The 25,568-nt window shown below is 48.7% G+C and overlaps 1 protein-coding gene across 1 annotated transcript in view; it reads right to left on the reverse strand.

Moving 5' to 3' along the window:
• ryr2a (ryanodine receptor 2a (cardiac)) overlaps positions 1-25,568 on the reverse strand; it is a 1,117,859-nt gene that overhangs the window by 528,704 nt on the left and 563,587 nt on the right. The window contains exons 16-18 of the mRNA XM_072511661.1: positions 24,901-25,019; positions 22,383-22,516; positions 16,070-16,311 (exon numbers count right to left, since the gene is read on the reverse strand). Coding sequence (XP_072367762.1) covers positions 16,070-16,311; positions 22,383-22,516; positions 24,901-25,019 — 495 coding nt within the window. The remainder of the gene's footprint in view (positions 1-16,069; positions 16,312-22,382; positions 22,517-24,900; positions 25,020-25,568) is intronic.

Raw genomic sequence — 25,568 nt, forward strand, 5'->3', positions numbered from 1 at the left:
TACCAATGCCCCCAGACTGGTGCCTTTACAAGACGCCGCCTCCAACCGCTCCCATGCCGACCCCTCCCCCATTACCCACTTCCGAATCATGGTGATGTTAGACCCATATCACTATTGATCACGATGTGAAAGTATTGGCTAAGTTGTTGGCGGGGAGGATGGAGGATTGTGTCCCGGGGGTGATTGCAGAAGATCAAACAGGTTTCGTGGAGGGCAGGCAGCTCACGAGTAATATAAGACGGCTGTTGAATGTGTGATGAATCCGTCGAGAGCTCTGGTACCGGAGGTGGTGGTGTCCATGGACGTGGAGAAAGCATTTGATCGGGTGGAGTGGCGGTACTTGTTCGAAGTTTTGGGAAGGTTTGGGTTTACATAGAACATAGAACATAGAACAATACAGCGCAGTACAGGCCCTTCGGCCCACGATGTTGCACCGAAACAAAAGCCATCTAACCTACACTATGCCATTATCATCCATATGTTTATCCAATAAACTTTTAAATGCCCTCAATGTTGGCGAGTTCACTACTGTAGCAGGTAGGGCATTCCACGGCCTCACTACTCTTTGCGTAAAGAACCTACCTCTGACCTCTGTCCTATATCTATTACCCCTCAGTTTAAAGTTATGTCCCCTCGTGCCAGCCATATCCATCCGCGGGAGAAGGCTCTCACTGTCCACCCTATCCAACCCCCTGATCATTTTGTATGCCTCTATTAAGTCTCCTCTTAACCTTCTTCTCTCCAACGAAAACAACCTCAAGTCCGTCAGCCTTTCCTCATAAGATTTTCCCTCCATACCAGGCAACATCCTGGTAAATCTCCTCTGCACCCGCTCCAAAGCCTCCACGTCCTTCCTATAATGCGGTGACCAGAACTGTACGCAATACTCCAAATGCGGCCGGACCAGAGTTCTGTACAGCTGCAACATGACCTCCCGACTCCGGAACTCAATCCCTCTACCAATAAAGGCCAACACTCCATAGGCCTTCTTCACAACCCTATCAACCTGGGTGGCAACTTTCAGGGATCTATGTACATGGACACCTAGATCCCTCTGCTCAGCCACACTTTCAAGAACTTTACCATTAGCCAAATATTCCGCATTCCTGTTATTCCTTCCAAAGTGAATCACCTCACACTTCTCTACATTAAACTCCATTTGCCACCTCTCAGCCCAGCTCTGCAGCTTATCTATATCCCTCTGTAACCTGCTACATCCTTCCACACTATCGACAACACCACCGACTTTAGTATCGTCTGCAAATTTACTCACCCACCCTTCTGCGCCTTCCTCTAGGTCATTGATAAAAATGACAAACAGCAACGGCCCCAGAACAGATCCTTGTGGTACTCCACTTGTGACTGTACTCCATTCTGAACATTTCCCATCAACCACCACCCTCTGTCTTCTTTCAGCTAGCCAATTTCTGATCCACATCTCTAAATCACCCTCAATCCCCAGCCTCCGTATTTTTTGCAATAGCCTACCGTGGGGAACCTTATCAAACGCTTTGCTGAAATCCATATACACCACATCAACTGCTCTACCCTCGTCTACCTGTTCAGTCACCTTCTCAAAGAACTCAATAAGGTTTGTGAGGCATGACCTACCCTTCACAAAGCCATGCTGACTATCCCTGATCATATTATTCCTATCTAGATGATTATAAATCTTGTCCCTTATAATCCCCTCCAAGACTTTACCCACTACAGACGTGAGGCTCACCGGTCTATAGTTGCCGGGGTTGTCTCTGCTCCCCTTTTTGAACAAAGGGACCACATTTGCTGTCCTCCAGTCCTCTGGCACTATTCCTGTAGCCAATGATGACATAAAAATCAAAGCCAAAGGTCCAGCAATCTCTTCCCTGGCCTCCCATAGAATCCTAGGATAAATCCCATCAGGTGCCGGGGACTTATCTATTTTCAGCCTGTCCAGAATTGCCAACACCTCTTCCCTACGTACCTCAATGCCATCTATTCTATTAGCCTGGGGCTCAGCATTCTCCTCCACAACATTATCTTTTTCCTGAGTGAATACTGACGAAAAATATTCATTTAGTATCTCGCCTATCTCTTCAGACTCCACACACAATTTCCCATCCCTGTCCTTGATTGGTCCTACTCTTTCCCTAGTCATTCGCTTATTCCTGACATACCTATAGAAAGCTTTTGAGTTTTCCTTGATCCTTCCTGCCAAAAACTTCTCATGTCCCCTCCTTGCTCGTCTTAGCTCTCTCTTTAGATCCTTCCTCGCTACCTTGTAACTATCCATCGCCCCAACCGAAACTTCACACTTCATCTTCACATAGGCCTTCTTCTTCCTCTTAACAAGAGATTCCACTTCCCTGGTAAACCACGGTTCCCTCGCTCGACGCCTTCCTCCCTGTCTGACCGGTACATACTTATCAAGAACACGCAGTAGCTGATCCTTGAACAAGCCCCACTTATCCAGTGTGCCCAACACTTGCAGCCTACTTCTCCACCTTATCCCCCCCAAGTCCCGTCTAATGGCATCATAATTGCCCTTCCCCCAGCTATAACTCTTGCCCTGCGGTGTATACTTATCCCTTTCCATCATTAACGTAAACGTCACCGAATTGTGGTCACTGTCCCCAAAGTGCTCTCCTACCTCCAAATCCAACACCTGGCCTGGTTCATTACCCAAAACCAAATCCAACGTGGCCTCGCCTCTTGTTGGCCTGTCAACATATTGTTTCAGGAAACCCTCCTGCACACACTGTACAAAAAACGACCCAAAAAACGATCAAGGTTTGGGTTTGGGCCGAGATTTGTGGCATGGGTGCGGTTGCTGTATGTGGCGCCAAGAGCAAGGGTGAGGATGAATGATATGAGCTCACAAAGCTTTGACTTACACCGGGGTACGAGGCAGGGGCGCTCGCTGTCGCCGCTGCTGTTTGCGCTGGCCATAGAGCCATTGGCGATGACTCTCAGGGGGTTGGCAGAGTGGCAGGGGATAATGAAGGGACAGAGGGAGCATCGGGTGTCGCTCTATGCTGATGACCTCTTGCTGTATGTTTCGGATCCGTTGGAGAGTATGGGAATGATGATAGGCCTGTTGGGGAGGTTTGGAGGGTTCTCGGGATACAAGCTGAATGTGGGGAAAAGCGAGGTATTCCCGGTGAATGAGCTGGCACAGCGGGCTAATTTAGGGGGGATGTCATTTACGGTAGCGAGGGATAGGTTTAGGTATTTGGGGATTCAGTAAGCGAGGGAATGGACGGGGCTCCATAAGTGGAACTTAACGAAGTTGGTGGAGGAGGCCAGGGAGGATCTTAAGAAATGGGATACACTGAACTTAACGTTGGCGGGGAGGGTCCAAGTGGTGAAAATGAATATTCTGCCGAGGTTCTTGTTTATCTTTCAGGCTCTCCCGATATTTATATCAAAGGCCTTTTTTCGGAAAGTGGACGCAATCATCTCTGACTTTGTATGGGCGGGGAAGGTGCCGGGGGTGGGGAGGACTCTGTTACAGAGGCAGAGGCAGCAGGAGGGGTTGACGTTACCAAACTTGCTTCATTATTATTGGGTGGCGAATGTGGACAAGGTGCGGCGGTGGTGGGAAGGAGAAGGGGTAGAGTGGGTTAGGATGGAGGAGGAATCTTGTAAGAGGTCTAGTTTGATGGCTATGGTGACGGCAGCATTGCCAATGGCTCCGAGTAGGTATTCAGGGAGCCCAGTGGTGCAGCCCATGGTGAAGATATGGAATCAGCTGAGGAGGCATTTTAGGGTGGAAGGGATGTCGGTGCTAACGCCGCTGTGTGAGAATCATGGGTTTGAGCCGGGGGGGATGGATAGTGTATACAGGAGGTGGAGGGAAGTGGGGCTGGTCAAGGTGAGGTATTTGTATTTGGAGGAAGGGTTCGCCAGTCTGGAGGAGCTAAGGGAGAGGGCAGAGCTGCCGAGGGGGAGTGAGTTCAGGTATCTACAGGTTATGGACTTTGCACGAAAGGTCTGGAAGGGGTTCCCTTGATTGCCGGGATACACCCTGCTGGAGCGACTGCTGCTTCCGGATGTGGAAGAGGAGGGAAGAATTGGGGATATATACAAGTGGCTGTGGGAACAGGGAGGCGAGTGGGTGGTGAAGATCAAGGAGAAATGGGAAGCAGAGTTGGGAATGGAGATCAATTGGGGAGTATGGAGTGAGGCACTGCGAAGGGTAAACAGGATGTGCAAGGATGAGCCTGATACAGCTTAAGGTGGTGCACAGGACTTCCGGGTGCGGCGATGACCAGCTGAGTCGCACGTTTCGGCAGCTCCCTGTGAAACGGACTTTTGGGCTCTTGATAGGAGCCCCAACGGCAATTTTGACGGCTAAAAACACTGTGCGGTAAACCAGAAGGGAATCCCCCCTGGATACGGATGGAAAAAGGAGGAGAGAGTGGCCAGATTGCAGTGGATCCTTTAGAACAGCGGCAAGGAAGGCAAGCAAAAACCAAGATGGCGTCGGAAGGTGGCAGTTTAACATGGGGCCCTGAACAACAAGAGTTCTTGAAATGCTGTGTGGAAGAGATCAAAAAGGAAATGAAGAAAGAGCTGTTGGCCCCGATACTACAGGCGATCGAAGGGCTAAAGGAGGAACAAAAGACCCAGGAGCGGGAGCTTCGGGTCGTGAAGGCAAAGGCAGCCGAGAATGAGGACGATATACAGGGCCTGGTGGTGAAGACGGAGATGCAGGAGGCACATCAGAAACGATGTGTGGAAAGGTTGGAGGCACTGGAAAACAACGCAAGGAGGAACAACCTGAGGATTCTTGGTCTTCCTGAAGGTGTGGAGGGAGCGGACGTCGGGGCATATGTGAGCACGATGCTGCACTCGTTAATGGGAGCGGAGGCCCCGGCGGGTCCGTTGGAGGTGGAGGGAGCATACCGAGTGATGGCGCGAGGACCGAGAGCAGGAGAAATTCCCAGAGCCATAGTGGTGAGATTCCTCCGTTTTAAGGATAGAGAAATGGTCCTTAGATGGGCGAAGAAAACTCGGAGCAGTAAATGGGAGAACGCGGTGATCCGCGTTTATCAAGACTGGAGTGCGGAGGTGGCGAGAAGGAGGGCGAGCTTTAATCGGGCCAAGGCGGTGCTTCATAAAAAGAAGATAAAATTTGGAATGCTGCAACCGGCAAGACTGTGGGTCACATATCGAGGGAGGCACCACTACTTTGAGACGGCGGATGAAGCGTGGACTTTTATTGTGGAAGAAAAACTGGAATGAGCGGGTTATTAAAAAGAACGTTCGAACAAAGTGGTGGGGCGAATGTGGGGGGCAAAGAGGGGTTTTATGTACTAATCCTGCGATGTGGTAACTTTTCTCTCTCCCACAGGTGGTGATGGGGGGAGGAGGGGAGGTGGAGGAGATGGGGCGTTGGCCATTGGGGGCGGGGCCAAGGGAGAAGCGCGGGCTTGGTTCCCGCGCTATGATAATCATGGCGGGAATAGAGAAGCAGGAAGGAGGGGGCGTCGCACGGTGCGAGCCGAGGTCACGGGGGGAAGCCGAGGTCAGCCAGAGTTTGCTGACTTCTGGGAGCAACATGGGGGGAGTAATTACGCTAGCGGGGGATCTAGCGGGGGGGGTGGGAGGGGGGAATTACTGGGTTGCTGCTGCTGGGGAGAGGGGGGAGCTGGTATGGGAGAGGATGGGCGGGGGGGCACCGCCTGGGGGAGATACAGCTGCGTGGGAACCGGGTGAGGAGCTGGAAAAAGGTGATGGCTAATCGACAAGGGGGGGGGGTAGGAAGCCCCCCAACTCGGCTGATCACGTGGAACGTGAGAGGGCTGAACGGGCCGATAAAGAGGGCACGGGTACTCGCACACCTTAAGAAACTTAAGGCAGATGTGGTTATGTTACAGGAAACGCACCTGAAACTGATAGACCAGGTTAGGCTACGCAAAGGATGGGTGGGGCAGGTGTTCCATTCGGGGCTAGATGCGAAAAACAGGGGGGTGGCTATATTAGTGGGGAAGCGGGTAATGTTCGAGGCAAAGACTATAGTGGCGGATAACGGGGGCAGATACGTGATGGTGAGTGGCAAACTACAGGGGGAGACGGTGGTTTTGGTAAACGTATATGCCCCGAACTGGGATGATGCCAATTTTATGAGGCGGATGCTAGGACGCATTCCGGACCTAGAGATGGGAAAGCTGATAATGGGGGGAGATTTTAATACGGTGTTGGAACCAGGGCTGGATAGGTCGAAGTCCAGGACAGGAAGGAGGCCGGCAGCAGCCAAGGTACTTAAAAATTTTATGGAGCAGATGGGAGGTGTAGACCCGTGGAGATTTAGCAGACCTAGGAGTAAGGAGTTCTCGTTTTTCGCCTATGTCCATAAAGTCTACTCGCGAATAGACTTTTTTGTGCTGGGTAGGGCATTGATCCCGAAGGTGAGGGGAACGGAGTATACGGCTATAGCCATTTCGGATCACGCTCCACACTGGGTGGACTTGGAGATAGGGGAGGAAACAGGAGGGCGCCCACCCTGGAGAATGGACATGGGACTAATGGCAGATGAGGGGGTGTGTCTAAGGGTGAGGGGATGCATTGAAAAGTACTTGGAACTCAATGATAATGGGGAGGTCCAGGTGGGAGTGGTCTGGGAGGCGTTGAAGGCGGTGGTTAGAGGGGAGCTGATATCAATAAGGGCACATAAAGGGAAGCAGGAGAGTAAGGAACGGGAGCGGTTGCTGCAAGAACTTTTGAGGGTGGACAGACAATATGCGGAAGCACCGGAAGAGGGACTGTACAGGGAAAGGCAAAGGCTACATGTAGAATTTGACTTGCTGACTACAGGCACTGCAGAGGCACAATGGAGGAAGGCACAGGGTGTACAGTACAAATATGGGGAGAAGGCGAGCAGGTTGCTGGCACACCAATTGAGGAAAAGGGGAGCAGCGAGGGAAATAGGGGGAGTGAGGGATGAGGAAGGAGAGATGGAGCGGGGAGCGGAGAGAGTGAATGGAGTGTTCACGACATTTTATAAAAAATTATATGAAGCTCAACCCCCGGATGGGAGGGAGAGAATGATGGGCTTCTTGGATCGGCTGGAATTTCCCAAGGTGGAAGAGCAGGAAAGGGTGGGACTGGGAGCACAGATCGAGGTAGAAGTGGTGAAAGGAATTAGGAGCATGCAGGCGGGAAAGGCCCCGGGACCGGATGGATTCCCAGTCGAATTCTATAGAAAATATGTGGACTTGCTCGCCCCGGTACTGACGAGGACCTTTAATGAGGCAAAGGAAAGGGGACAACTGCCCTCGACTATGTCTGAAGCAACGATATCGCTTCTCTTAAAGAAGGAAAAGGACCCGCTACAATGCGGGTCCTATAGACCTATTTCCCTCCTAAATGTAGATGCCAAGGCCCTGGCCAAGGTAATGGCAATGAGAATAGAGGAATGTGTCCCGGGGGTGGTCCACGAGGACCAAACTGGGTTTGTGAAGGGGAGACAGCTGAACACGAATATACGGAGGTTGTTAGGGGTAATGATGATGGCCCCACCAGAGGGAGAAATGGAGATAGTAGTGGCGATGGATGCCGAGAAAGCATTTGATAGAGTGGAGTGGGATTATTTGTGGGAGGTGTTGAGGAGATTTGGTTTTGGAGAGGGGTATGTTAGATGGGTGCAGCTGTTGTATAGGGCCCCAGTGGCGAGCGTGGTCACGAATGGACGGGGATCTGCATATTTTCGGCTCCATAGAGGGACAAGGCAGGGATGCCCTCTGTCCCCATTATTGTTTGCACTGGCGATTGAGCCCCTGGCGATAGCGTTGGGGGGTTCCAAGAAGTGGAGGGGAGTACTTAGGGGAGAAGAGCACCGGGTATCTTTGTATGCGGACGATTTGCTACTATACGTGGCAGACCCGGCAGAGGGGATGCCAGAAATAATGCGGATACTTGGGGAGTTTGGGGATTTTTCAGGGTATAAATTGAACATGGGGAAAAGTGAGTTGTTTGTGGTGCATCCAGGGGAGCAGAGTAGAGAAATAGAGGACCTACCGTTGAGGAAGGTAACAAGGGACTTTCGTTACCTGGGGATCCAGATAGCTAAGAATTGGGGCACATTGCATAGGTTAAATTTAACGCGGTTGGTGGAACAGATGGAGGAGGATTTCAAGAGATGGGATATGGTATCCCTGTCAATGGCAGGGAGGGTGCAGGCGGTTAAGATGGTGGTCCTCCCGAGATTCCTCTTTGTGTTTCAGTGCCTCCCGGTGGTGATCACGAAGGCTTTTTTTAAAAGGATTGAAAAGAGCATCATGGGTTTTGTGTGGGCCGGGAAGACCCCGAGAGTGAGGAAGGGATTCTTACAGCGTAGCAGGGATAGGGGGGGGCTGGCACTACCGAGCCTAAGTGAGTATTATTGGGCCGCTAATATTTCAATGGTGAGTAAGTGGATGGGAGAGGAGGAGGGAGCGGCGTGGAAGAGATTAGAGAGGGTGTCCTGTAGGGGGACTAGCCTACAGGCTATGGTGACAGCCCCATTGCCGTTCTCACCGAGGAACTACACCACAAGCCCGGTGGTGGTGGCTATACTGAAGATTTGGGGACAGTGGAGACGGCATAGGGGAAAGACTGGAGCCTTGGGGGGGTCCCCGATAAGAAACAACCATAGGTTTGCCCCGGGGGGAATGGATGGGGGATATGGAATGTGGCAAAGAGCAGGAATAACGCAACTGAAAGATCTGTTTGTGGATGGGAAGTTCGCGAGTCTGGGAGCGCTGACCGAGAAATATGGGTTGCCCCAAGGGAATGCATTCAGGTATATGCAACTGAGGGCTTTTGCGAGGCAACAGGTGAGGGAATTCCCGCAGCTCCCGACACAAGAGGTGCAGGACAGAGTGATCTCAAAGACATGGGTGGGGGATGGTAAGGTGTCAGATATATATAGGGAAATGAGGGACGAAGGGGAGACTATGGTAGATGAACTAAAAGGGAAATGGGAAGAAGAGCTGGGGGAGGAGATCGAGGAGGGGCTGTGGGCAGATGCCCTAAGCAGGGTAAACTCGTCGTCCTCGTGTGCCAGGCTAAGCCTGATTCAGTTTAAGGTATTACACAGGGCACATATGACTGGAGCACGGCTCAGTAAATTTTTTGGGGTGAAGGATAGGTGTGCGAGGTGCTCGAGAAGCCCAGCGAATCATACCCATATGTTTTGGTCATGCCCGGCACTACAGGGGTTTTGGATGGGGGTGACAAAGGTGCTTTCAAAAGTAGTAGGAGTCCGGGTCGAACCAAGCTGGGGGTTGGCTATATTTGGGGTTGCACAAGAGCCGGGAGTGCAGGAGGCGAGAGAGGCCGATGTTTTGGCCTTTGCGTCCCTAGTAGCCCGGCGCAGGATATTGCTAATGTGGAAAGAAACCAAGCCCCCGGGGGTGGAGACCTGGATAAATGACATGGCGGGGTTTATAAAGCTAGAGCGGATTAAGTTCGTCCTAAGGGGGTCGGCTCAAGGGTTCACCAGGCGGTGGCAACCGTTCGTCGAATACCTCGCAGAAAGATAGACGGAATGGGAAAAAGAAGGCAGCAGCAGCAGCCCAGGATCGGGGGGGGGGGGGGAGGAACCAGAAGGACTCTCAGGGTTGTTAATATATACTGTATAGTATGTATAGGTCGTTGCTACAGATAATTATATATTGGACTGTTAAATTATATTTTTGGAGAGTGTTACTTGTGACAAGGCAGTTGCCAATTAGGGCTAGTTTTCATTTTTGTTATTTATTATTTATTCATTTTTTGTTTATAAAATAGGTCATTGTTATTTGTGTTGTTATAATATTGTGTAAAGGATGCACAATGTACTGTGTTGGTTGACCAAAAATTTTCAATAAAATATTTAATTAAAAAAAAAAGGTAGTGCACAGGGTGCGTATGACACGGGCGAGAATGAGTGGGTTCGTTCAGTGGGTAGCAGATGAGTGTGAGAGGTGTGGGCGAGGGCCAGCGAATCATGCGCACATGTTTTGGGGTTGTGAAAAATTGGGAAGATTCTGGGCGGGAGTGTTCGCGGTCTTAGCCAGGATAGTGGAGGAGGAGGTGGACCCGGACCCTTTGGTGGCGATATTTGGGGTTTCAGAGAAGCCGGAGCTCATGGAGAGGAGGAAGGCCGCTGTCTTGGCCTTTGCCTCTCTGATTGCACGGTGACAAATTTTGCTGGAGTGGCGGTCGGCATCGCCACCGGGGGTAGCAGCATGGTTGGGTGACCTGAATGACTTCCTGCGGTTAGAGAAGATAAAGTATGAGTTAAGGGGCTCAGCAGGGGAGTTTGAAAAAAGATGGGGGATGTTTGTGACCGAGTTTGAGGAGCAGGGGAGTGGGTGATGGGGAGGGGGGTGGGGGGGGGGTGATGGGGAGGGGGGGTGCAAAAGGAGAAAAATCTGTACAAACTGTATAATTGATTGTTGGGAAGAATGTTTCCCAGGGTGTTTATTTGCTGTAACCTACTTTGATACAAGTTTGGTACAAGTTTTTTAAAAAAGGAAAGGACTGGTGGTGGACTGAGAACTTTTGAACTTTGCTGCAACGTTCTTGTTTTTTTTTTTCTTTTTGTTTCTCTGTTCTTTAAAAAAAGTTTCTCGTTTTTTGTTTCGTGGAATCTGTTTGTAATGCCTTCCGTATTGGTTTGGGACCAGTGGCAGAGCTGAGTGAGTTATGATTTTCATTTGCACTGTTGGGGGATGGAGGTGTGCTTGTTTAGATTTTGGTGTTTTTCCTGTCGGACAATTGTGTGGGGATTGTTTGATGTTGGAGTATGTTTGTTTGAGCGGGGGGGGGGGACAATAGGTGGGAGACTATCCGGTGCCAGGGATGGGAGCCACCAAGCTAAGTGGGTGGGCTAGCTCACGGAAGCGCAGTGGGGGGTGTTATCAAAGGGGTTGGGTTACAAAGTGTTGTTACTGGGGGGGGGGAGGGGGGAGAAATGTTCTGCTGATGAAGGAGGGACTTGGGTAATCAAGGGACAGAGAGGAGGTTGGGGGCAGAGGCTGCCTGGGGGTGGGCCGGTGGAGGCGCGGAGCATGGGCTGGAGGCGGGCCCAAAAAGGGGGATGGCTGATCGGCGAAGGGGGTGGCAATGAGACCCCAGCTAGGCTGATCACCTGGAATATTCGAAGGTTAAATGGGCCGGTCAAGAGGGCACGCGTGTTCGCGCATCTTAGGGGACTGAAGGCGGACGTGGTAATGTTGCAGGAGACGCACCTTAGAGTAACTGACCAGATTAGATTGAGGAAAATCTGGGTTAGTCAGGTCTTTCACTCGGGACTGGATTCAAAGACTAGAAGGGTCGCAATCCTGATCAATAAGCGGGTGGTGTTTGAGGTGGTTAGAATAGTTTTGGATGTGGGAGGTCGATACATTATGGTCAGTGGGAAACAGGAGGGGGTGAAGGTGGTATTATTGAATGTGCATGCGCCAAATTGGGATGATGTGGAGTTTATAAAGAGGATGCTGGGGAAGATACTGGACCTGGACTCGCACAGGTTGGTCATGGGAGGGGACTTCAACAGTTATTGACTGGTCAAGCTCGAAAACGGGCAGGGTGCCAGCAATGGCAAAGGAACTAAAAGGGTTCATGAGCAAATAGGGGGGTGGATCCATGGAGATTTGGGCAGCCGAGGGTGAAGGAGTTCGCCTTCTACTCACACGTGCATAAAGTGTACTCCTGGATCGACTTCTTCATTTTGAGCAGGGCCTTACTGGCAGGAGTGGTGGACACGGGGTACTCGGCGATCACAATCTCAGACCATGCTCCACACAGGGTTGACCTGCAGGTTAGTAAAGACAGTAACCAGCGCCCGCACTGGAGGTTAGATGTGGGCCTTTTGGCTGACGAAGGGGTGTGCGAGCGGCTGAGGAAATGTATTCAGAACTACCTGCAGGTCATCGACACGGGGTAAATTTCAGCAGCGATGGTCTGGGAACCACTGAAGGCGGTGGTCAGAGGCGAGCTGATCTTGATACGGGCCCATAAGGAGAAGGTGGACAGGGCAGAGATGGATCGACTGGTTAAGGAGATACTACAGATCGATGGGAGGTATGTGGAGATCCCAGAGGCAGGGCTTTTAAGGGAACGGCGGAGGCTACAGGCGGAGTTCGGCATGTTAACCACAGGGAGGTCAGTGGAGCAGCTGAGAAAGGCGAGGGGGGCGATCTATGAGTATGGAGAGAAGGCCAGCAGAATGCTTGCACAGCAACTTAGAAAGAGGGAGGCAGCCAGGGAGATAGGGAAAGTAAATGACGGAGATGGGAACCTTGTTGGAGATTCAGCAGGGGTGAATAAGGCGTTTAGGGATTTCTACAGTAGGCTGTATAGGTCGGAACCCCCCACGGGGCCGGAGGGGATGAGGCACTTCTTGGGGGGGCGAGGGGGGGTCTGAATTTCCCAAAGGTGGACGGGGGGCTGGTAGAAGGGCTGGGGGCCCCGATCGGGTTGGAAGAGATAGTGGAGGGTCTGAAGGCCATGCAGGCGGGTAAAGCCCCGGGGCTGTCGGGTTCCCAGTGGAGTTTTATAAAAAGTTCTCGGGGATATTGGGGCCGGTGATGAGGATGTTCAATGAGGCAAGGGAAAGAGGGGTGATGCTCCCGACGATGTCACAGGCCACGATTTCGCTGCTTCTGAAGCGGGATAAGAAAGAACCTGGAGCTGTGTGGGTCCTACAGGCTGATATCCCTGTTGAATGTGGACGCCAAACTGCTGGCCAAAATTTTGTCCTCCAGGATTGAGGATTGTGTTCCGGACGTTATTGGGGAGGACCAGACGGGGTTTGTTAAGGGTCGGCAGTTGGTGGCCAATGTAAGACGGTTGTTAAATGTGATCATGATGCCTCCGGAAGGTAGGGCGGTGGAGGTAGTGATCGAAATGGATGCAGAAAAGGCTTTTGATTGGGTAGAATGGGATTATCTGTATCAGGTACTGGGACGGTTCAGATTTGGGCGGGGCTTTATTGACTGGGTCAGGTTGCTGTATCAGGCTCCTGTGGCAAGTGTATGGACGAATAGGACAACATCGGACTATTTTAGACTGCACCGTGGGACGAGACCGGGATGCCCCCTCTCCGCACTGTTGTTCACGCTAGCTATAGAGCCGCTGGCAATTGCTCTGAGAGCCTCAAGGGGCTGGAAGGGGCTGGTCCGGGGGGGGGAGGAGTTGAGCACAGAGTCTCACTCTACACAGACGACCTGCATCTGTATGTATCGGACCCAATAGAGGGGATGGAAGAAATCATGAGGATTCTAGGGGAATTTGGCCAGTTTTCGGGGTATAAGCTAAATATGGGGAAAAGTGAGATGTTTGCGGTCCAGGTGAGGGGACAGGAGAGGCGATTGGAGGAGATGCCATTTAGATTAATAGGGGGAAGCTTTAGGAACCTAGGCATTCAATTGGTGCGGGAATGGGACCGGCTGCATAAATTAAATCTGGCCCGGCTAGTAGACCAAATGAAGGACGATTTTCGGAGACGGGACTCGCTCCCGTTGTTATAAGCTGGGAGGGTGCAGACGGTGAAGATGATGGTGAATGTCCTCCCGAGATTCCTGTTTGTATTTCAATGTCTCCCCATCTTTATTCCGCGGTCCTTTTTTAAACTGGTCAACAAAGTGATCTCTGGTTTTGTTTGAGCGGGCAAGACTCCGCGGGTAAGGAAGGTAATGCTTGAGCGGAGTCGGGGAGAGGGCGGGCTGGCGCTGCCAAATATTAGTAACTATTACTGGGCGGTGAATATAGCCATGATCAGGAAGCGGGTGGTGGGAGCGTATGGAGGCGGCTTCATGCAAGGGCACCAGTTTGGGGGTGTTGGCAACTGTGCCTTTGCCGTTCCCGCCGGCACGGTACTCCACCAACCTCGTGGTGGTGGCGGCCCTGAGAGTCTTGGGGCAATGGAGGAGACAATGTGGGAGCAGAGGGAGCATCGGTCTGGTCCCCAATCTGTAATAATCACCAGTTTGCCCCGGGAAGTATGGATGGGGGGTTCCGGATATGGCAGAGAGCAGGGATTGAGAGGATGGGGGATATGTTTATAGAGGGGAGCTTTCCGGGTATGAGGACACTGGAGGAGAAGTTTGGGTTGGCATGGGGAAACAAATTCAGGGCAGGTGCGGGACTTCCTACGTAAATCGTGTCAACCTTCCCGCTCCTACCGCTAAGGGGGATTCAGGACAGGGTAGTTTCCAAAGGGTGGGTAGGAGAAGGGAGCGTCTCGGACATTTACAAGGAACTTATGGGGTTAGAGGAGATGCAGACCGAGGAGCTGAAGCGCAAGTGGGAGGAGGAGCTGGGAGGAGAGATAGAGGATGGTCTGTGGGCGGACGTGTTGAGTAGAGTCAACGCTGCCACAACATGTGCCAGGCTCAGCCTGATACAATTTATGGTCGTTCACTGGGCTCACATGACAGTGGCCCGGATGAGCAGATTCTTTGGGATGGAAAACAGGTGTGCAAAATGTGCGGGAGGACCAGTGAACCATGTCCACATGTTCTGGACATGTCCGAAGCTTAGGGGATTTTGGCAGGGGTTCGCAGATGTCATGTCCATGGTGTTAAAAACAAGGGTGGCGGTGAGTCCAGAGGTGGTGATTTTCGGGGTGTCGGAAGACCCGGGAATCCAGGAGGAGAAAGAGACAGACGTTCTGGCCTTTGCTTTCCTGGTGGCCCGGAGACGGATACTATTAGCTTGGAGGGATTCAAAGCCCCCGAAGTCGGAGGTCTGGCTAACGGACATGGCTAGCTTTCTCTGTTTGGAGAAAATCAAGTTCGCCTTGAGAGGGTCACTGTTAGGATTCGCCTGGAGGTAGCAACCGTTCGTCGACTTCTTCGCGAAAAATTAATCGTCAGCAGAAGTTTAGCTTAGAGTCTGGGGTTAATAAAGGTGGGACCTGTAAGGGAGGGAGACGGCTTTTGCACTATGTTTATAGATTCATGTTCATTGTTTATTGTGTTGTTGTTATAATACCAAAAGATACCTCAATAAAATGTTTATTAAAAAAAAGAAATGAAAGAAGATACTGTAACAGGTGATCGCTAACCATCTCCTAGTTTGATTTCTGCTCAACACCATCCAGAGAACCAAAAGCAGTATCAAAATGCTTTTTCACTGGTATTGAGAAGAGAACACATTATGGTCGACTACTGAAGGCACACAGCATTTAAAAGTGCGAGAGGAAGTGAGAATCTCGAAAAAGCTGAGTAAGGAGCGAGAAGAGAGAGGAAGGAAAATGACATTTGCCTTAGAGAGCAGAAAAGGTTACATAAGAACTAGGAGCAGGAGTAGGCCATCTGGCCCTTCGAGCCTGCTCCGCCATTCAATGAGATCATGGCTGACCCTTTTGTGGACTCAGCTCTGCTTACCCACCCGCTCACCGTAACCTTTTATTCCTTTACTGTTCAAAAATATATCTACCTTTGCCTTAAAAACATTTAACGAGGTAGCTTCAACTGCTTCACTGGGCAGGGAATTCCACAGATTCACAACCCTTTGAGTGAAGAAGTTCCTCCTCAACTCAGTCCTAAATCTGCTCCCCCTTATTTTGAGGTTATGCCCCTAGTTCTAGTTTCACCCACCAGTGAAAACAACCTCTCTATTCTATTCTATTCTATTCTATTCCCTTCATCATTTTAATTGTTTCTATAAGATCCCCCCTCATTCTTCTAAATTACAATATAGTCCCAGTTACATTTCCTATGGGGCTACAAAACACTGAAATGTTCATGACTAGGGGATTGAAGCATTCAGTTTCCAGGAATGACAGAGAATGCTGAACTCGGAAAAGAAACGTGGGGGACGATGTAGTATAATGGAGTACGTTCGGCTAAGTCCCACAGTGGGTTAATAATAACAGTCTGTGATGTCATTTCAGGAAGTGACATATACTCATGTGATCTGAGAGTCTGGGAGAAAGCAGCATGGGAAGAAGTAGTGTAAGGTAGTGTTCTCATAACTGTAAACATACAATAAAGTTAGAATGTTTTCAGATGGCAAGATATTGAGCACCCCCCCCCCAATAAAAAACACCCAGCAGGGGGTTGGAACGTCCAGTCCAAAATGTTATTATTCCTAATTATGCAGAATCACATACCTGACCACAAGTGCAGTCCATCAAATCCATAGGAGTAAAGGTCATCCCCTACACCATTCCCTCCCCATCCTTCACCTCCTCCAGGGCATGGGGAATAGCCATCTGTTGAAGCCCAGCCAACTCGAAGATGTGTAGCTTCTGTTGTTACAAAAGGGTCGACATGGTCCACTATTAGCTCATAGTACCACTTCTTGTATTGGGCAGCACCATCACTTATCCCCAGAAAGATATTGGGCCGCATACTGAAAATAGAGAAAACAAAATTGTGCTTCTTTGTTAGAGAAAATTGGATCTCATTTTTGTTTTTCAATTCTAACCTACATTTAGCACACAATTCCTCAGTTAGAGTAGTATCTACACAGATCTGTGGGTGTGGTATTTGAAACATTACCTAATTACACCCAGTTCCAAAATCATTTATCCACCAATCAGAAATTTTGGTTAAAGTGAGGCTGGGAGATGACACTGCAGCAAAATGCTTTCCATCCTTCTGGACTGGGTGCTCCAGCAATACAGGGAGAGAGGTTCCACGCTTTCCAGATCCATCCCCAATAAGGAGCGGGATTCCCCGCCTCAGGATGCTCCATTTTATTGGCAGCCCGGGAGTTTCCCGACGGCGTCGAGCTGCCCCACAATGGGAAACCCCATTGACCGGCCAGCTTAACGGAGAATCCTGCCGGCGGATTGAGGCAAAAATGTGGCGCGGCGGGGCGGAGCATCCCGCCTAAGATCTCTCAAGGAAATTTGGGCCTCGACCTTTTAAATGATGGATGTGGGCACGATCAAATGGTCTCGGAACCACGCTCCCGGATCTACCCAGCTCGCAACGCCTCGCGAGATCCAACGAGATTTGCCGAGACATTGCAATGTAATCCCGCCCATTGTAGGCAGGATCACATTATAGCAAATCTGCATATTAAAGTGAGTCTCACTTTAATGTGCGGATTCGCAAGTTACCCATGGTGTGGGATCAATCTCCCTCACCTCGGAGACCTCGGGCAACGCCGTTCAGTACTGGTCACCACAAATGGGGACCAGACACTCATGGTGTTCTACCAGGGGCTCTGAGCCCTCCCCGGTGCATGCCCTTTAGGCAGTATGGTACCCTTGCACTGTTGGTGCCACCTGGGCACCCTTGCACCCTGGCAGTGCTTTCTGGGTGTAAACCTGGCTCTGCCAAATTGCCATGGTGGCACTGACAGCTGGCAGGGGCACTGCCAGGTTGGCACTGCCAAGGTGCCAAGCTGGCATTTTGTGCTTCGTGGCGATCTGGCCAGGGTGCCAGGGAACCTCCCATAGTGCAATGGGGCTTGGGGGGTCGCTTCAGGGGCTCTAGGCATCGGCACGCCATTTAAAAATGCCATCCTGACCACTCACTACAATGGGGAGTTCCAGCGAGCGGTTCTCCTCAGTGCACAAAATGGAGCTATGTGCGGCATCGACACTGTGTTCCCCGCTGAGGCCCCTATCTTACCGAGTGCCGTTTAATAGTGATGTGTTTCCCAGCGCTGCAAGGGCCGGGAAACAAGTGACTAAATGTGCTCGCTATGGAACTTGGACCCATTTAGTTAAATTGCAGCCTATATCTTAAAACTGCCATTTCCAGCAAACAACTTCCCAATCATTTTCTGTTCATTCATTTTCATTGCTGGAATATTGAAGGCAGGCGAACATAGCAGAAGAAAACAGGAGCCGCTGTCGGGACATAAGAAATGCTGGACAAAATAAGACCAAGGGCCATCTCATTCACCTTCTGCCATCATGGCTAGTCACATAATTCAATGACAATGAGGTGTTAACCAATCATGACAATTAATCCTCATCAATTAGTCCATAACAGAAAATCCCCCTGTGATGGAAAACCTTGGACCAAAGTTAAAGGAGTAGGTGGTGACATAGTGGTAAAGTCACTGAACTAGCAGCCCAAAGGCCCAGGATAATGCTCTGGGAAGACGGGATCCAATCCCACCATGGCAGCTGGTGGAAGTTAAATTCAAATAATAAATCTGGAATTGAAAGCTAAGTAATGGCTAAAAACATACCTGGGTCTCTGATATCCTTTAGGGGCATCCAAATAAAAATATCCTTTCGGGAAGGAAATCTACCATCCTTACCTGGTCTGGCCTACTCTAGACCCACAGCAATGCCCTCTGAAATGGCTGAGCAAGCCACTCAAGGGCAATTAGGGATGAGCAATAAATGCCGGCCTCGCCAGCGACGCCTACATCCCATGAAATATATATTTTTAAAATCCTCTTCCCAAGAGTGCTACCCTTAGCATAAGTCTTTAAAATATAGAATACACATTTGGAGGTCAGGATGGTGTGTGGTTTGAAAGAACATAAAGGCGAGGAGCAGGATTAGGCAAATTTAGCAATTCGAGCCCGCACCACCATTCAATGTGATCATGGTTGATGATCCCCTCTTGTCCTCAACTCCACTTTCCTGCCCATTCTCCATAACCCTTCAACCCATTACCAATTAAAAATCTTCCATCGGGCAGGAGATACAAAAGGCTGAGAACACGCACAAACAGACTCAAAAACAGCTTCATCCCTACTGTCACCAGACTCCTAAATGACCCTATTATGGACTGACCTCATTAACACTACAGCCCTGTATGCTTCACCCGATGCCAGTGTTATGTAGTTACATTGTGTACCTTGTGTTGCCCTATTATTTCTTTTATTTCCTTTTCTTTTCATGTACTTAATAATCTGTTGAGCTGCGCGCAGAAAAATAATTTTCTCTGTACCTCAGTACACGTGAAAATAAACAAAATTCAAATCTGTCTATCCCCTCCTTAAATTTACTCAAATAAAGACTTATAGCACCTTTCGTGACTGCAAGACGCTTTACAGCCAATGAATTACTTTTGAAGTGCACTGGCTGTTGTAATGTAGGAAACCCAGGAAACACACTCAAACAGCAATATAAAAATGTCCAGACAGTATGTTTTTTGTGATGTTGCCTGAAGGATAGATATTGGCCAAGAGACCAGAATAACTCCACTCTCTTCTTCAAAATAGTACAATGGGAAATTTAATGCCCACCCAAGTGGTGGTACAGCTAAGTCCAGGGTCTTACCAGCACCAGGCTGGCAGGTGCCAGCGAGTGGGACAGGGTGCAAGTGTTGACTAGGCGTGGGAGGGAGGGGAAGTGCAGGAAAAGGGGGGGAATGGGGAGGGAAGCCAGTGATAGGCACAGGATGCACAGCCGGGAACCACATCTCTTAAGCCTGGCCACAATGAGTTTTCACCTGGCAGCTTGGGCATTGGCACCAGCATCCCCCACTGTGTGAAAAATGCCAGCAGTGGCAGAGGGAGGCTCGCAAGTGGCCATTTATTAGCTACATGGGAGCTTCAAGTGGCAAGTACATCATTAGTGCCTTCCCCACTGCGGGCAAAATACCCATGGGGTGGGTAAAGGCCCAGTAGTGATGGGCACAACACCACTGCCATGGTGGGAAAGTCAATCCCTCTGCACCCGCCCCCCCACCTACCAACCCATCCCTTAGGGGAATGGAAAATTCCAACCCAACTGTTAAAAACAAAGCAACGGGTGAGAGACTTGATATATTTAAAACGTTTTTAAAATGTTTCCTTTTGATGCGGTTAGAAGTTGGGTGTACATTTAATTAAATTAAATGTTTACTTTTACTAATTGAGGAAATGAGAAAAGGAATGAATATTGGGTGTGTTTCGCAGCTCGCTATTGGCCGATGGTGGGATCTTCCGCTCACGCAACTAATAATAATAATCTTTTTATTGTCACAAGTAGGCTTACATTAACACTGCAATGAAGTTGCTGTGTAAAGCCCCTCGTCGCCGCATTCCTGTTCAGAATTCAGAATTCTCAACTGCTATGAGAATCCAAGCCGCGCAGCTGGCCTGATTCTGCATCACAAACCAGCTGTCTAGCCCACTGTGCTAAACCAGCCCCCTATCAATGGGTTGTCCCATTGTTTGCACCCTCCAAGGCGGCGGGTCGCCGTCGGCGAAACTGGGAGATCCCACCAGCCGGAACGGGCCGGGGAATTTCGGCCATTGACAAAGTTGACAGAAAATCTCATTTAAGAGGGCAGCATGGTGGCATAATGTTAGCACTGCTGCTTCACGGCATGAGGTCCCAGATTCGATCCCGGCTCTGGGTCACTGTCCTTGTGGAGTTGACACATTCTCCCCGTGTCTGCGTGGGTTTCACCCCCACATCCCAAAGATGTGCAGGGTACGTGGATTGGCCACGCTAAATTGTCCCTTAATTGGAAAAAATTAATTGGATACTCTAAATTTGTATTAAAAAATGAACATCTCATTTATCCCAAAACAAGGAGCACTCGAACACTGTGGACTAAAAATTGTGTCAACTATTAGATGACTAAAATTATTCAAGCGTTTAGTTTACACCAATTTTCATATCATAATATTTTTACAATATAATTGCTACAAAGTACCTTTTCTTAAAATGTAAATTATGGTTATTGTGAGTGGGTTTTAAAGCACTGAATTATGAAGTCAGGTTGAAGAATCTTCGATTGTATTTCCTTGAGTTTCAAAGATTTAAGAGTTATCAAATTGAGGTGCTTAAAATTATAAACAAATTGAACAGGGTAGATTAAAAAAAAAATCTATTTTCACTGACAGAGGAAATCCAGAACAATGATTATGATTTTAATCGTGAAATTACGCTCAAGCCATTCAGGAGTGAAGTCATAGAATTTACAGTGCAGAAGGAGGCCATTCGGCCCATCGAGTCTGCACCGACCCTTGAGAAGGGCATCCTACCCAAGTCCACACCTCCATTCTATCCCTGTAACCCAGTAACCCCACCCAAACATTTTGGACACTAAGGGCAATTTAGCATGTCCAATCCACCTAACCTGCACATCTTTGGACAGTGGGAGGAAACCGGAGCACCCGGAGGAAACCCACGCAGACACGGGGAGAACGTGCAGACAGTGACCCAAGCCGAGAATCAAACCTGGGACCCTGGAGCTGTGAAGCCACTGTGCTACCGTGCTACCAAGTCAGGAAGCTTTTTTTCCACGCATCCTTCTGCAGCAGATCAGAGAATTTGGAACTGGCTTTGCACCATCTCACCTGCACATACAACCCGCTCCATTGCATGGGCAGAGCAGACTCAAATCAACGTTTGACCATCCAGTCTTCTGTCCATACAGAAAAGGGGTTATAGGACAAGATAAAGACAAGGAAGTGACACCAGGGCTGTTGGCATCACTCTTCCCAAGCCTTAGATTGAGGGCAGGATTTTCACAGTGGTCTTCAGAGCCAAATGGGGGTCACAATCCTGCACCTGCCAGTCACACACCAAGTCATTGACCAATTAGCTGCCAGAGATTAGGCTCACCCTCTAATATAGGCTCTTGATGCAGGAAGCCCAATGGAACACCCACCAATGTCCAAGCAGCAGGATGCCATAATGAGGCACCCTCTCTCTAGCTGTTTACATTTTAAAAGCCGCCACTCTGTGTTGCTGCAGGTGGGACAGGGATGTGTGCCCGGGTAGACAGTGGTGTAGTGGTAATATCACTGGTCGGGTAATGCAAGGACTGATCTAATGTTTGGAGTTCAAATCCCACAATGGCAACTGGTGGATTTGAAGTCAATTAATAAATCTGGAATTAAAAGCTAGCCATCAGTAATGGTAGCCATGAAAGTATCATCGATCATCATAAAAACCCACCAGGTTCACTAATGTCCTTTGGGGAAGGAAATTTGCCATACTGATCTGGTCAGGCTACATGTGATTCCAGATTCACAGCACAGCAATAAGGTGGACTCTGAAATGGCCGAGCAAGACCCACTCAGTTCAAGGGGCAATTAGGGATGGGGCAACAAATGCTGGTTTTGCTAGCAAAACCCATATTGAATGAAAGAATAAGTAAAGGCTGCCCACAACCCCACCCACCTGGTCTGCTGCTATGAGGCCAGCTCCAGGAAATCCCAGTTGATTTCCAACAACGGATCTTAATAGGCCTTTAGGTTCCTCAGTTGGTTGCCCATCGCTTATGGGTAGATACCCCTGCCCCATCCCGCCTCAGAGGTTGAGGCGGGTTCGAGGTGGCAGCAGAATGCTAGTTGGCGCCATGAATTTTCAATCATGCCCATCTCCACGCTCCCACTGAGCGCCACAAATTCAGCCCCTATTAAGAAATTGTTGATAGACCTCATGCAAATCAGTATGACATTTGTTGATTAATAAAAATGGGAAAAACATATGTCAAGTTATTGCTTTGCCACATTCAGCACAATATTCCTGAACATGCCAATCACTGGGATGGGTTTAATATTACCTGCTGACATGGTTGATGAGCCGTGTTTGCAACAGTAGGTCTCTGCCTGGTAGCAGGTTGTCACAAATTAGGTGCTGGTTAGATCGCACAGCAACTCCATGACACACACATAGGGAGCACAACACATCTAAAACCTTAGAAGACAAGAACATTAATTATGGTGGTTCTGCTTTTCTCCATTTTTTATTTGCCACAAGGGCCAGATTCCCATAGAAGTGATTGTTCTGACAGACCATCTCAAGGGGTGTGTTTCTTCCACATATGGATATTACAGAAACTTATTCAAATAAAGTTCTTTTGCGCGACAGCTTCAGCTTTTGCTCAAAAGCACTTGCTGAGGCCTGGAGAGGCTCAAGTATTCTTGCGCGTCTGTACTTATACAGGCCATTGGTTCATTTAAATCCCAATTCAGGGCATTACATACATCAAAACATACAAAGAAAATAGAAGCAGACGGGGCCATTCGGCCCTTTGAGGTTGCTCCCCCATTCAATACCATCATGGCTGGCCATCAAGTTCAAAACCCTGATCTCGCCTTCCCCCCATATCCCTTGATCCCTTTAGCCCCAAGAGCTATATCTAATTCATTCTTGAAATTACACAACGTTTAGGCCTCAACCATTTTCTGTGGTAGTAAATACCACAGATTCACCATTCCCTGGGTGAAGAAACTTCTCCTCACCTCAAGTCTTAAAAGGTTTACCTCTTATCCTCAAACTATGACCCCTAGTTCTGGACTCCCCCACAATAGGGAACATTCTTTCTGAATCTACCCTATCTAATCCTGTTAGAATTTGGTAAGTTTCTATGGGATCCCCTCTCATTCTTCGAAACTCCAATGAATATAATCTTAACCAATTTAGTCTCTCCTCATATGACAGTCCCGCCATCCGTGGAATCAGCCTGGTAAACCTTTGCTGCACTCCCTCCATAGCAAGAACATCCTTTCTCAGATAAGTGATTATTTTTTTTAATACTTTTTTATTCTCCTCCTTTTTCACATTTTCTCCCAAATTTACACCCAACAATAAACAATAATCAGTAACGAATGTAATGTCAATCCCCATATCAATAACAACGATCCCATCCTCCCACCAAACCCCAAACATTCGCCCGCATGTTAACATAAACAAATGACAAAAAGGGATCAGGAATCACCCATAATCACCATTAACACATACAGTCCCCCTCCCCCAACCCCCCTAATGTTCGATGTGATCCAATTCTCGAAAGTGCATAATGAATAACGCCCATGAATTGTAGAATCCCTCCATCCTTCCCCTCAGTTCAAATTTGACCTATTCAAGTGTTAAGAATTCCAGCAGGTCCCCCCGCCATGCCAGGGCACAGGGTGGAGAGGTTGATCTCCACCCTAACAGGATCCGCCTTCGGGCGATCAACGAGGCGAAGGCTACAACATCTGCCTCCGCGCCCGTTTCCAACCCCAGCTGGTCCGACACCCGGAATATGGCCCCCCGAGGGCCCAGGTCCAGATGAGTGATTATTAAGAAAACTTCAATGAGTAGTATTAGTTGGATGCATCTTAAGTGCCACAAAATTACAGGATTTGTAAGAAGATTTACAGTAAAATTGCAATTAATAAAAGAAGCAGAGGTGGCATGAGGGGAATTTGTTTGTTTTAGCAAGTGGTCAGGGTTTGGAATGCACTGCCCGAGTATATGACATTGGCAAGTTCAACTAAAGCATTCAAAAGGAAATTATAGACTGTTGTCTGCAAAAGGAAGAATATGCAGCATTATGGGGAGAAGGCGCAGAACGATACTCGGTGCATTGCTCATTCAGAGGGCCTGTGATGACAGGATGGGCCAAATGGGTCTCCTTCTGCATTGTAAACATTTCTGTGATTATAGTATCAATAGCAATATGGTGACTCAAAGATCAAAATACCAACATGCAGTGAATAATGGATGTTTGGTAGAATCATGTCACTTTTGGAAGGCACCATGTGGAAGCCAAGTATTTTCTTTGGAAATTAGAGGCGAAGGGTTGGAGGATGGGGTTTAGGAGAGAGAAAAGCAATTTTAATAAAGTAAAATGCGCTGCCATGGAGAACTCTTGCAAACCTGGAGTGTGGCTAGTACAGGACGGCATATCAGAGGGACAGAGGTGCAGGTCATGCAAGGTTTCAATGGGCTTACAGAGGAATTATTATTTGAATCTTCAATACTAATTTTAAGACAAAATAAGTATAAATTTTTTATAGCAATAAAGACACTAACTCCAAGACGATTACCATAAATAACTCCATCTCTTCATTTTTCAAAAATAACTTTCCACTCCTAGACGTTAGCCAGAATTAAAACATTTCAAAAAAGCTTAAATACGTGAGGGAGAATTTCCTCTGCTACTATTTGTAGCAAAATTCAAAATGTATAAATAAATATAAATATGTTTTTATGAACATGCTTAAAATATGACAACTCTTCACCACATAGAAATTTAGCAAGATGCCTTTTCACAAAGTAATATTATCGCCCCAAAAATTAACAGATCATACCTTATGATTTCTTCCATGTTTATCTAGCAAGGAAATTATAGACTTGATGTGCCCCTCCTTGATAATGTTCAGAGCCTCAGGACTCTCCACAAGAACACAATGCAAAACCTCAAGAATTCCTATTTGGTAAAAATGAAAATTAATCAGTTCAATCGCTGCACATGCTTCTTTTTAGTTTATTTTTGAAAAATTTTTAATAATTGTACTTCTTCTCCTCTGCACATCACACACCATCCTTGGCCAAAAGAACTGACAGAACCAGCTGACCTGCTTCCGCCAATGCCACCCCTCAACCAACGAAGGTCACCGAGAATGACACGCTGTGATTTTCTCTTTCCATGGGCAGCACAGTAATACAGTGGTTAGCACAGTTGCTTCACAGCTCCAGGGTCCCAGGTTCGATTTCCGGCTTGGGTCACTGTCTGTGCGGAGTCTGCACGTTCTCTCTGTGTCTGCGTGAGTTTCCTCCGGGTGCTCCGGTTTCCTCCCACAGTCCTAAAGATGTGCAGGTTAGGTGGATTGGCCATGATAAATTTCCCCTAGTGTCCAAAACAGGCAAGGTGGGTTTACTGGATTACAGGGATAGGGTGGAGGTATGGGCTTAAGTTGATTGCTCTTTCCAAGAGCTGGTGCAGACTCGATGGGCCGAATGGCCTCCTTCTGCACTG

Source organism: Scyliorhinus torazame, chromosome 1 (assembly GCF_047496885.1).
Source record: "Scyliorhinus torazame isolate Kashiwa2021f chromosome 1, sScyTor2.1, whole genome shotgun sequence".
In the NCBI taxonomy this organism is placed as follows: Eukaryota; Metazoa; Chordata; class Chondrichthyes; order Carcharhiniformes; family Scyliorhinidae; genus Scyliorhinus; species Scyliorhinus torazame.